Source organism: Canis lupus, chromosome 23, assembly GCF_048164855.1.
Source record: "Canis lupus baileyi chromosome 23, mCanLup2.hap1, whole genome shotgun sequence".
In the NCBI taxonomy this organism is placed as follows: domain Eukaryota; kingdom Metazoa; phylum Chordata; class Mammalia; order Carnivora; family Canidae; genus Canis; species Canis lupus.
Window position 1 is genome coordinate 13,282,443 of NC_132860.1, and position 12,681 is coordinate 13,295,123.

General features: G+C 39.0%; 1 protein-coding gene across 1 annotated transcript in view; it reads right to left on the reverse strand.

The window, feature by feature from the left end:
- Positions 1-408: 408 nt before the first annotated feature.
- Positions 409-12,681, reverse strand: part of PDE3B (phosphodiesterase 3B) — a 167,798-nt gene continuing 155,525 nt past the window's right edge. Inside the window, exons 13-16 of the mRNA XM_072793976.1 lie at positions 9,461-9,664; positions 7,409-7,570; positions 3,514-3,766; positions 409-2,184 (exon numbers count right to left, since the gene is read on the reverse strand). Of these exons, the coding sequence (XP_072650077.1) occupies positions 1,973-2,184; positions 3,514-3,766; positions 7,409-7,570; positions 9,461-9,664 (831 nt within the window). The 3' untranslated portion in view covers positions 409-1,972. The remainder of the gene's footprint in view (positions 2,185-3,513; positions 3,767-7,408; positions 7,571-9,460; positions 9,665-12,681) is intronic.

Consider the following 12,681-nt stretch of genomic DNA (forward strand, 5'->3'; position numbering starts at 1 on the left):
ATATGTAATATGGCTTATGGCAATTTTTCAAGTAAGATTTCATTTAATAGCACTGTATATATTTAATATAGTCATTCAGTTTGTAAAATTTTTATGAACTTGCTTTAGCAAGGATATTTCTGTTTCTTTGCTCTATTTTAGAATGTCAATTATTTAGCAAAGGTTAAATTTAAAAGTTAAATTATCTAAAAATGAGTTCTCAGTAATAGTACTTTTAATAAAAACTTTCCTTTTGAGAAAATATATACATTAACCCCAATGCAAAATTTTAATAGAAAGGAAATCTGAGTCTCACTATGCATATGTGCACATGTGAATTTATACACGTGTACTTTGCAAGAGCAGAGATATACTTACGCAGGATGCAAAATGCGCACCAGGGAAATAAAAGCACAGGATATATATGTGTTAAGTGCAAACTCAATAAATTAGTTAAAATTTTATTACTTAGTAATGTGCGACCGGGTTACAAATTATCTGGCAGTGGTAGCAAAAGTGGCAGGAAGAAACTTAGCACTCAACATATCTAATAAATAAAGCTTGGTGATTCATTAAATATTATACAAGATCAAAACTTCCAACACTTGTATAGATCTTTAATATCTCTGAGATATGCCAAATATTCTAGGTAGGTAAGAAATTGCCTGAAATCATACTTAAAAGGAATCATCTTGGAAAATTATTGGTTTTACTGTCTACAAAAGCTATATAGATCCAAAATATGGTCTCCAAGGAAAAAAAAACATGTCTACCATCCTGCTATATCATTTAGGCTCCTTTTTATATCTTCAAAACCTTTTCACAACTCAGGTACATATCTGTACCTTATGAGTTGACGAACATTGTAAGTATGGTCCATTTTCTTTGCAATTAAGTATTCCCACCATTTATATTTTAAGATTAGAGTCACAGTTGGGCTTTAGCAGTACTGAGTAGTCCTCCGTCACTTCTGACATGTAGTCTCCAGGCAGTAGGAAATTAACAAAGATTAACATCAGTCCTACTGTGACTAAATGTTAGGACGCCCAAGATACGGATCTGGAGATAAGCATGTATTCCAATTATTCACTGTGTCTTCTGGAACTCCTACTATTTCTTTTGATTAGACTCAAATATATCAAAGAAGAACGCTCCTCTCAGAAAAGGCTAACATCTTTAGGACAATTCGGCTTTCTTCTGACAAATCTGTTTATATTAACTAAATGTTTAAAAAATATGAATCCTGAGCAACAGTTATAAGAACAGTTTTGACTAAAGAAAATCCCTTCATTGTTAAAACCCGAACAGCTTTAAAAATTCAACCATGGACTGGAATTCAGACTTCTGATGTCCATGGCAAACCTGAATACTCTGAGGAGAAACACACACACATAGTAGGTAACACACAACAGTAAGAAGCATCAGAAATCGATGCACCTGGATTCTGTTATATTTGACAAAGGTCACTCAGTGTTTCATGTAGAAACCTAGCTGGGAGCTCAGCACTGAACAGTGCCTTGCCTTGAACAGACCCCCCCACTTGAAAGGCAACACTGGATTCCTTTTTAGATAGGCACAGACTCCCCCCGTCCCACCCCACCGCCAAACGTTCAAAGACATAAAAAGACACACATTTGGAAACACAAGATGAATCCTGCTTTCATGAAAAGCCAAAAGTTCTGGCCACTTTGGAAACTGAAGTCACTTGAATTTTTAGTTCTAGCTACTGCTCGTGGAAAATAAGAGCTTACTACCCAGCAAAGCGTTATTGGGACAAAGTACTCGGATACAGTGAAGGCTTCAAGGAAGCGCTCCGCGGTGTGAGTCCACGGGAGCTGCTCTCTAAGGCCACGGGACTCAGCCATCTGTGTGATGGGAAGTGCACAGGGCAGGAAGTGAGCCTGCCAGTGTCCATCTGTCCACGCAGGACCAGCAGGCAGGGACCCCTGGCCCCCGGCACAGCCCTCGGTGCAGTTTCCATCTACCTTTCCTTTTACTCAAACTGTCTCTCCTCCTCTTCATCTGCTTCTTCGATGACCTGGATGTCCTCTGCTGGAGGTAAGGAGTTTTCCACCTGCAGCTTATTCCCGTCGGCTTTACATTTCTCTTCTTCCTCTATGATTTCCTTCCAGATCTTGTGGTTTTCGCTGAGGTGGTGCATGAGCTGACAAAATATTCGCCGTCTCCTTTTCCTCCTCTGTGGTTCTGCAAAATTTGAAGCACACTCTGTAATCCTAGTGGTACACTTCAAGCATCCAGTCGCTAAGCAGCCGCGGCCTTGTTCTTTTCCAGGCACTTCTCTGAGGAGCTGGGGTTGTCCTAACGCACAGCGAGAGGGAAAGCGTCTCTGTGCTGTGGTGCCCCCCTTCTAGTGGGAAGACCTTGGGAGGCAAAAGCAGCAGTATGCCACCGCATGGTGTCATTAGTGGCAAAAATAAAGCTGAGAAGGGGAGCGGGGAAGGCCGGGTGGGGTGGGAGGGGTGGATGGTACTAAAATTTCAAATGATAAATAGCAATATGAGGTTAAGCAACCTTTTTAGGATTTAAGTATTGAATTAAACACAATGATCAAAGTTTCAGGGAATATAAACAATTCTTGGAAGCCAGCCAACTTGCCCAAGATGGTGTGCAGAGGGGAGCAGAAGAGACTCTTCTGTTAGCTAATCCTGAATACAGCTGGGTAGCTGGGGGTCCTTTGTAATTATGTCACCTGTCAGCATTCAAAGCATGCTTGGGATGCTAGATATTTGCTCTTTAAAGGGGAATTTAAATTAAAACTGATTTCGTTTACAGCTGCAAAGGTGACAAATATTTTTTCCCATTTATATTCACTGCTTTATATAGAAAACTACTTCCCTCCAGCCTGGCAATTCGCATCCATAATGACATAAAACTTGATTCTCCTCTTAGAGAAGATACATTTCATCTTCTCCCAACTATTGCAATCCATCTTCCAAGTGTTTGGGAAGGGCAGGTCAGTGGGTCCGGGAGCCCCGGCCACATGAAGCCCCTCACCTCTCAGTCAGACACGGGGCCAGCCCTCCGGTGCATGCAAAGGTAGAGGCTCCGGAAGTGGGCTGGCTGAAGGACAAGACCCAGAGAGGCACTACTGTAACCGAGGCCATGTGGGACCAGTTAGCAGTTCCCCAGCACACAGGAGTTCCTCAGGAGGCTAATCAATCTGCACATTCCGACAGTAGTTACTCAAGATGTAACTACCGTATCTTATAAAGATCTAGGGCACCTGGGTGCCTCAGTTGGCCTGACTCCTGATTTCCACTCTGGTCATGATCTCAGGGTTGTGAGATTGGGCACCATGGCTGGCTCGGCATTGGGCATGGAGGCTGCTTAAGAATCTCTCTCTTCCCCCCTCTTCCTCTGCCCCTCCCTCTATCTCCTTCTCACTCTCTCTCAAAAAAACAAAACAAAAACAAAAAAACAAAAAACAAAGCAAAAACCCCCCAAAAGATCCAAGTTCAATGTTACCAACTGCAAATATCCATTTAAGAAATGACAACATCCCCATATTCTTACTAGGATTTAGATTGTCTTCTATTTCTTCATCATCACTATCTAATTCTTCACCATCTTCATCGTAACAACTCTCCGTGTCCTCGTCCTCCTCTGCCTCTATCCACTGACCCGGCAGCAAGCCAGCAGCGTCGTAGGAGTTACACAGAGGACCCACGATGTGGGTGATGAAAGATTCTTGGAGTTTTGCTAGTTGAGGCGAAGACCGATCCATGAAGGGACTGATGGGCAAACCCAGGTTTGCTTCTTCATCTCCCTGGATCATTTTAAGAAGAAAGGTACATTTTGAACTGTTAAAAGAATAACCACTGAGCTTTGCTGTTAAAATTATCTGGAGATTTTTAAATATTCATAGTCTACATCAAAACAATTTTTACAGAGAAGTATCTAATTACTCTGTCATTTCAACTGTAAGAATTTCTCCAATATTTGAGAAATCCTAAACAAGACTTTGTTTTCACACTCCACCAGGCAACCAGTATGATTGATATTCAGTGAACAAGAAAAATATACATTAAGAGAAATAACAAATCTAACAACCTGCCAAATTTTATGTCTCTTTCTCCTGTGGGGGAGGAGGAGGAGAGTTGTACCTTAATTGCCCAGAGTTGAATTTTGCAAATACCTTTCAACACCCTGCCCATTTCTAACAGCGGAAGTAGAGGTATGGTTGGCTGAGGTGAGGAGCCAGGTCCAGTGCTCCAACTGCCTGCCTCTGAAACCCCCCCACTCGTCTCCAGGGCTGCAGAGAGTGTATTTTGAGATCAGACACACGTGGTTTCAAACCCTGCTTTTGCCACCTACTACCTGTGTGGTGTTGAGCAAGCTCTATATCCATTTCATGTGTAAAATTTTAATAATCTACAAGGTTGCTATATGGATGAAAAGCAATGTTATACCAAGTATTTAGCACAGTTCCCCGAAGGATACTATTGATATTTTCGTTCCTAGTGTCTGAACTGGTGGGGAATGAAGAAACCCCAGAATGTACAGACTGTGTAGGCAAGCGGTGTCTACCTGTGATGAGGCAACGCTTTCCGGGGCAACAACCAGAAACTGTCCTAGTGACTGGCCCATGACTGAAAATCTATGATTTTTACCTTCTGTAAGGAAGAAAACCATTGTTGGCAAAAACAAAACCTGACTTGGATTTAGCCACAAGATTCTACAATTTTATAAGTTTGGCTTTTTTTTTTTTTTTTTTTAAGGAGTTTGGTTTTTCTAAGCCCATGGCACTTACACAGCTATAAGGGTTTATAAAGACAGGATGATTAGGCCAATAAAAAAATTAAAAGTTGGGCAAGGTTAGAATTTTGCATCCATATCCGAAGGATGTTTAACAATAGCATAACCAGATTGAGAAAGAAATTTGATAGTATTGATGAAGACTAAGCTTTTCATATAGATTAGTACCTTCAACCTTTATGACGACTCTGGCATAGGACATTTTTCTCCTTTAACATCTGAATAATGAAACTTAGGTTAAGTAAAACTGTCCGAAATAATGTTTTTAGTGACAGATCTGGAATTATAATAGCTGACATTTATTGAGCATTTACATGTCAGGAACTGTTCTAAGAACTGTGTTAGTTCACCTAATTCTCACAGCAACCTTGTGAGGTAGATACCATCAAATATTCCTATTTTGTCAATGAAGAAACTGAGAGAGATTAAATAACTCACCCAAGGTCATGCTTCTGGTAATGAAGAGAACCCAGGATTCAACATCAAGCATGGATTCCAACTTTTTAGTAAGAGTTTTATATACTTTAGAAATAATTATAAATTTGGTCTAAATGAGCTTTTCTAATGTTCTTTTTACTGAATTAGTGAGTGTTCTAAAATTGGCATATACTAATACCTTTTTCATTACCTTTATTTGCACAGATAATATAAAGATGGCCTTTTCCTTAGCATAAAATTCTTTTGTGAATAGGAACTGAAGCCTGAGGCCAGTTTCAATTATCTTTGAGAAGGAAGATGGTAATACACAAATACTATATTGCAATTGCAAGGTAAATATTTATAACCATTTAGATCTCAAAATTATATATAATTTAGTTCAAATGTATCAAAGTAGTAAAATATTAATAACCCTGGAGTACTTATGTATTCCTATGTTGTTGTTGTTTTTCCCCACAGTATAATATTTTGTAACTTGTAAATTGCAGAGTAAGTGTTGTGCTTGGATGTTCAGCTGAGGTGAGTGAGAGTCTGCACATTCACTATTCAGTTTGGGTGTAACACTGAATAGCAGATAAGTATGCATGGTTTATGGAGTCAAATTCATCACTCCTGCTGGAGTAGCAACTCGTGGCAGGCAAACTCTATCACAAAGGCCTCATTTGGTAGACCTCTTGATCTTGCCCAATTATTATGGCCAACAAGGACTCACAAGGAATGCGATTCTAAAGGTAAAAAGATCCAGTCAGTATTTTGGAGATAATGAAATGTTGGCCTGTGGAGAAATCCATATACTTCTACATTGTAGGGTGCTTCAGAATTGGATAAAAAAAAAAATGGTAAAGATTCTGCAAAGTGGTGGTGAAGCCAGAGACCTGAGGGTTAAGGGACTAAAGAATGCAACTGTAACTTTGTATCCAAGCCTGCCTGTCCTTGGAATGCAGCCTGCCATCACGCTTCTAAAGATGATGCTCTTGCCTGACATCATGATACCAAAATGTTGACTTAGGTGTTTGGCAGACTTGAGGCTTTACCAAGAAACCAGCCAGAACCGGTCAGGACCACCGACCTTCTCTGAGCACATACAGGTGTCCAATGGATAAACTTTTAATGTTGAAGCACCTAAGACCCCATCCTTCAATCATGCTAAGGATGCCATTTTCTGGTCATGGTCACAGGAAAAAATAAGCAGCAGATTCATGTAGGTGCGGACAACAAAATTATCTCAACTCTTCCCTACTTACTAACTTCCTTTATTTGATTTTGAAAGCCCACAGCTTCTCTCTCTTATACCCAGATGCTTTTCATTTGCCGTTAAATATTCCCAACTCTCCTACTTTGAGGAGGCAAATTTGAGGCCTGCCCTCCCATCTGCTAGTGTGGCTGCCTCTCAGACTCTTCCTTTGATGCACACTCAACATCTCAGCGGTCGGCTTTGCTCCACATTGGGCTTACAAACTTGAGTTTACTATATAAGATATAAGATCTTGTTTATATCTTTGATATAAGATATAAGATATAAGATATAAGATCATGTTTATATCTTTGAATCCTTAAATACCATGAAATACCTACTCTATCCCCATTTCTAACCCTCCACCAGGATTTTTGCCCGGTTGATGTTTCTAAGGCAGTCTTTATACAACAGAGCTGAAAATAGGTTGATATTCTTTGAATACAATCTAAGTATACCCCGAATCAACTGAAAACAATTTCAACTCAAAATAATTATCCTAGGTCATAGGCGCTCAGGGTTTTATTTATTTTTAAATTTTTATTTATTTATGATAGAGAGAAAGAGAGAGAGGCAGAGATACAGGCTCCATGCACTGGGAGCCCGACGTGGGATTCGATCCCGGGTCTCCAGGATCGCGCCCTGGGCCAAAGGCAGGCGCCAAACCACTGCACCACCCAGGGATCCCATGCTCAGGGTTTTAAAAGAGACCTTGTAATCCTAATGTAGTCTATTTTACCTCTATCTAGACTCAAGGGACATTTGGCCTATGTCAAATAAACAATAAGCTATTTTTAAGATCTTATTAGCAAAAACGAACTGAGAAAATACCAAGACCAGAGCAAATTCAACAATTTTTAACCATTTTTTTGGTCCAAACAACCAGACTTCAAACATTTAATGGAGCTATCCAAATCCCAAAGACTAATGGTCTTCAGATGGCAGCTCTCAAAATCCCGCCAATCTCACACTTCAGCTTACCTGCTCATAAAATTCATTGACAATGCCTTCTGTCCATTTCAAATGCAAGTCCCGAACTTTTGCTGGGCCGTTTATATCTGCCAGTTTGATGCACACTTGGCATACTAAGAGGCGATCATTTTCATTACTCCATTCTATACCATTACTATTTACATCATTGGCCTGTTTTGGAAAAACAGTTATTTTAGGTTATGAGGGCACAGGAGTGTGTTTTTTTAAAAATCAAATTATCTTAAAACTGCTTCCTGTCTAAATCACAGGAAGGAATATGGGTTAAGTTTTCATTATAAATTTGTTTCACTGGAAGCAGAGCACCATAAAAACATAACAAATCATTGGTTTCAATATTTGTGATTACCACAGAAAATTGTAACATGTATATATATATGTATATATAACATATTAATATATAATACACTATAATTATATGTATATGCAAAACATCAATAAATCATTTAAGAATTGTAACTAATTCTACTTCAAAAAAGAACACTTAGGATCTACAGAGAAGTTGGCTTTAGTTGTGAAAGGAAAATATAGTTGAAAGAAAAGTCTTAAAAGCTGATCCCTATGGTTTCAAATCCTGACTCAATGATTTATTCATTATGTAATATTGAAAAAATTACTTAATCTCCTTGAATCTATCTTCATCTATAAAACAGGAAAAGTGGTACCAATCTCGCCATATTACCATGAGTATTAATAAATGAAAAATGCCTTGTTCATAGTAAATGCTAAATGCTACCACTGTTATTTAAATAAATGGTAATTATCATCACTAATTAAGCAAATTACTCTGCCTTTCAAAAAGCTCATTTTCTCTTGGAAAAAAATGAAGTAAATGGGCCAGATCAATGGCTTTTGAATTTTTTTATGAGGGTAGTTTTTGGAGCACCAAACCCTTTTGTCAAAGGAAAATTTATGTAGGCCACCACTATAGAAAACACTTAAAAGGAGAGCTTTTTTGATGGAAACCATATAGGAGATCTAGAACCCCACTCATGGGATTCTCCTGAGCAACTTCAGAATAGAAACCTCCGAGGAACACAGATTCAAAAGTATTGGACTAGGTGATTTTTTTATGTGTAAAAACTTCTGTTACTCTGACTTAAGCACTTAAGTGAATTTTTATTATTAAACAAAAGTTAGTAGACCTACACAACTATAAAATACCTTTAAAGGCATATGGATTTCTCACTGATTTTTTAAGTATTTTATTAATATCATGACAGCCACATATCGGGTCTCCTCCCAGGGGGTGAAACCCAGTACTCCTTTGTTACCAGTTCCTTTACCCTGGAGGTACACCTTTCCTTTACATCACAAATGTCATCAAGGAAACAACAGCTTCCTGCTAGCCAAAGAGGGAGCAGCCTTCCCTCAGGTTTCTGTAGAGTAGCGGTTCTTAACATTTTTCCACTCCTAATGTCTGAGGGCTAGAACACATTCCAAGGAGTACCACTATCACATGAAGGCAGTGATTCTCCATTCCCTACTGAATGTGAATCTTTGGCGGCAGGGACTTGTACCTGTTCTTATTCTTTGCTGGCACGACTGCACAGAGTGGGCAATCCCAACAGTTGCTCAATGAGTACATTATCCTCAAGTGGAAGAGTAGAGAGTACTTCTCCCCCACACCAGCCAAACACTTATAAAAGAAGGGATTAACAGGTGCAGTGAGGTAAACATAACTGAGAAACACATCTTTAATTTCATAAAATACCTTGCTTGGCACTGTGCACAGCTTTCTCAGATCTGCCCCTAAAAGCTTTGACATCATTAATTGGCTTATCACCATGCAAAAGAAAGTTATAAGTCTGTGTATCAGTAAGGAAATGTAGCAAGTGATAGTATGTTTTGGACATGTTATGATAATGAGTTATTTTTTTAAAATATTGACATAAAGACTGTCTCACATCAGATTGGATGACTTTTTGAGTAGTATTCTAATTTTACACTAAAAAAACACTTATCAAAAAAAAAAACACTTATCAGTGATACTGACAATAATGATTCCCATCATTGAAACCAGACATTAATTGTATCACAAACCTTGGCATTGAACTCAGCAAGGAAATCAAAATGCTTTTTAAGATCTGTGGCAAGGATTGCTTCAATGACTAAAAAACGAAAGCGCTTGAATTCCACATGATCAAGATTAAGAAGGAAGTTGTATTCTGGGCGGGAAAGATACAAATTCCAAGCTGATGCAGCATGATGATTTTCTAAAACAGATCTGTCGTTGTACAAAACTGCCTGAAAAATAATAAAAGTGAGTCAGGCATCTCGGAGTTATTAATCTTTAATAATAAACAGAGTTAGGTCAAAAGAAGACAAACAATGAGTAACTACGATATGCCAAGCATTTTAATATCTCTGAAGAAGGGTTGTGATAATTTTCTAAATGAGTTTACTAAAGTACAAAAAGGTAAGGTACACTTTTCCAGCATACACATCCAGTGAGTGAAAGGGTCATTCGTCTCCAAAGCTCATCTTTGCAGACACCATGCTGCCCTCAAGAGCTATAAAGTTGATATCTGAGGTCTACTTCATTAAATCAGTAAACCTTCTTAGATAAAGCTTCCGTTAGTAAAATCATTAGAGAGAGAGGGCAGGTGGAGGGCTGCATTTCTCCTCTTCAGGGAGCATGGAATGAGTGGTGGTGACGACCAAAGAAAAGGAAGCAGGAGCCCTGCCCTGGGTGAAGCACAGACTAGAATGGTGGTTACCAGGGTGTGGGGAAATTGGGGAGATGCTGGTCAAAGGGTACAAACTTCTAGTTATAGGATGAATAAGTTCTGGGGATCTAATACCAGCATCGTGATTACAGATAATAGTACTATATTATATACTTGATAATTGCTAAGAGACTAGGTCTCAAATGTACTCACCATAAAAAAGATATATTACATGACATGATGGTAATATCACAATGATAATGTGTATCAAATATACTTTAAATTTAACACAATGTTACATATCAATTATATATCAATAATGTAACTTCTTAACATCATTAACACCAAAGAGAAAGAATAAGCTTCAAAGACCCTGAGGGGTCAATTTATATTTAATAGTGATTTCACTAATTCACATTCTAATCTGATGAAGACTGATATACTATTAGAACAGCTTTGTCTGTTCAGGAAGAAGTAATCCACCTTCCAGCTCAATAAAGCGCAGCATATAAGAAGTGCCCTGTAGAACTAGCTGACTTAATAAACTCTTGGCTAGCAGGATTGGTAAAAGAAATAAGTTCAGAATTTCTTCACTATTCTAACTGCCCTTTGAAATTACCAAGAAATATAAAGTGAGGGCAAAAAAAAATCTGAATCAATATTAAAATCTAAGGACACCTGGGTAGCTTAGCGATTGAGCATCTGCCTTTGGCTCAGGATGTGATCCCAGGATCCAGGATCAAGTCCCACATCGGACTCCCCGCAAAAAGCCTGCTTCTCCCTCTGCCTGTGTCTCTACCTGTCTCTCTGTGTGTCTCTCATGAATAAATAAATCTTTTTAAAGATTTTATTATTCATGAGAGACAGAGAGAGGGGGGCAGAGACACAGGCAGAGGGAGAAGCAGATTCCTCACAGGGAGGCTGATGTGGGACTTGATCACGTCCCAAGCCAGAGGCAAATGCTCAACCACTGAGCCACCCAGGTGTCCCTAAATAAATAAGTCTTTTAAAGAAATTAAAATTTAGATATTGGCACCATACTGAAAACTTCAAAGACATGGGGAAAGTGGTAATAGAAAGAGGAGAGGCCAACTGAGTTACTGCACAAAAAAGAAAAACCCATCTGGAGAATAAGTGGAAGGAGTCCCCTCCCTGATGGACCCCAATAAACCCTACCTATGGAAGAGTAGCGGCAAGAAACAATCATGGAGCAGTAAGTAGGAGGCAAACGTCAGTTCCACTATAGAAGGAATACTGGGTGAACCCACAGAACAAGAAGCCAAGCTTAAACTTAGAAAAACGATTCCAGGTAAAACAGTGACGCTTCAGCTGGCTTTTACCAAGGGCTCCGTGACAACCGGAGAAGGAAGACAACACCCCAGCTAATGTGGAGCTGAAATTACTAACATGCTTTGACTCTGTGCTAAAGCATCTCGACCCCTGCTTTTGCTAGCTATGGATCCCCTTCCTTCACTCCACAGGCAAATACAGCTCTATTTTGGAAAACAAAGTAATTGATCCAAACTTTGTTTGTTTGCTCTCTTTTTTGAGTTGGAAAGGTTTGAAACAGGGTTTAATACAAACTGACAGAATTAATCATAACAAATAATAAACATCGGGACGCCTGGGTGGCTCAGCGGTTGAGCATCTGCCTTTGGCTCAGGGTGTGATCCCAGAGTCCTGGGATCAAGTCCTGTATCGGGCTCCCTGTGAGGAGCCTGCTTCTCCCTCTGCCTGTGTCTCTGCCTCTCTCTGTCTTTCATGAATAAATCAATTTTTTAAAAAATCTTTAAAAAATATATACATAAAAAACAAATAAACATCTTTCAATAAATGAAAAGAAAAAACCCATCAGACATACCAAAGACTTTGATCAAACAAAGGAAGAGGCTGACATTCTGAACAAATGTGCCATTTTGAGACACAAGAAACAGGAGTAAACATTAAAATTTCCTTAGATCTTAGGGGCGTCTGGGTGGCTTAGTAGGTGAAGCATCTGCCTTTGCCTCAGGTCATGGTCCCAGGGTCTTGGGATCAAGACTTACATTGGGCTCCCTGTTCAACAGGGAGCATGCTCGCTCTCTCTCTCTTAAATAAATAAAATCTATTAAAAAAATCTTTAGGTCATAGGCATGAGATTAAATACTTCTGAAAACTGCAAAAATCTTGAATTAAGTGAAATTATTTTCTTTTCAAAAATTATTATTATTTTAAAGATTTTATTTATTTATTCATGAGAGACACAGAGAAAGAGAGAGGCAGAGACATAGGCAGAGGGAGAAGCAGGCTCCATGCAGGGACCCTGACGTGAAACTCGATCCCGGGTCTCCAGGATCACACCCTGGGCTGAAGGCGGCACTAAATCTCTGAGCCACCAGGGCTGCCACGAAATTGTTTTCATTTTAAAAAATGCTTAACAGAAAGAAAGAAAGAAAGAAAGAAAGAAAGAAAGAAAGAAAGAAAGAAAGAAAGAAAGAGTACTTCTTAAAGATATAGTCAAGATGAACATTTTGGGATCCTTTACCCTAAAGTTCTGGGTTTGTTCTAAAATTTCTGATAATCCTTTATCTTCTAAGACCCTCTGTTTTCCTTAGC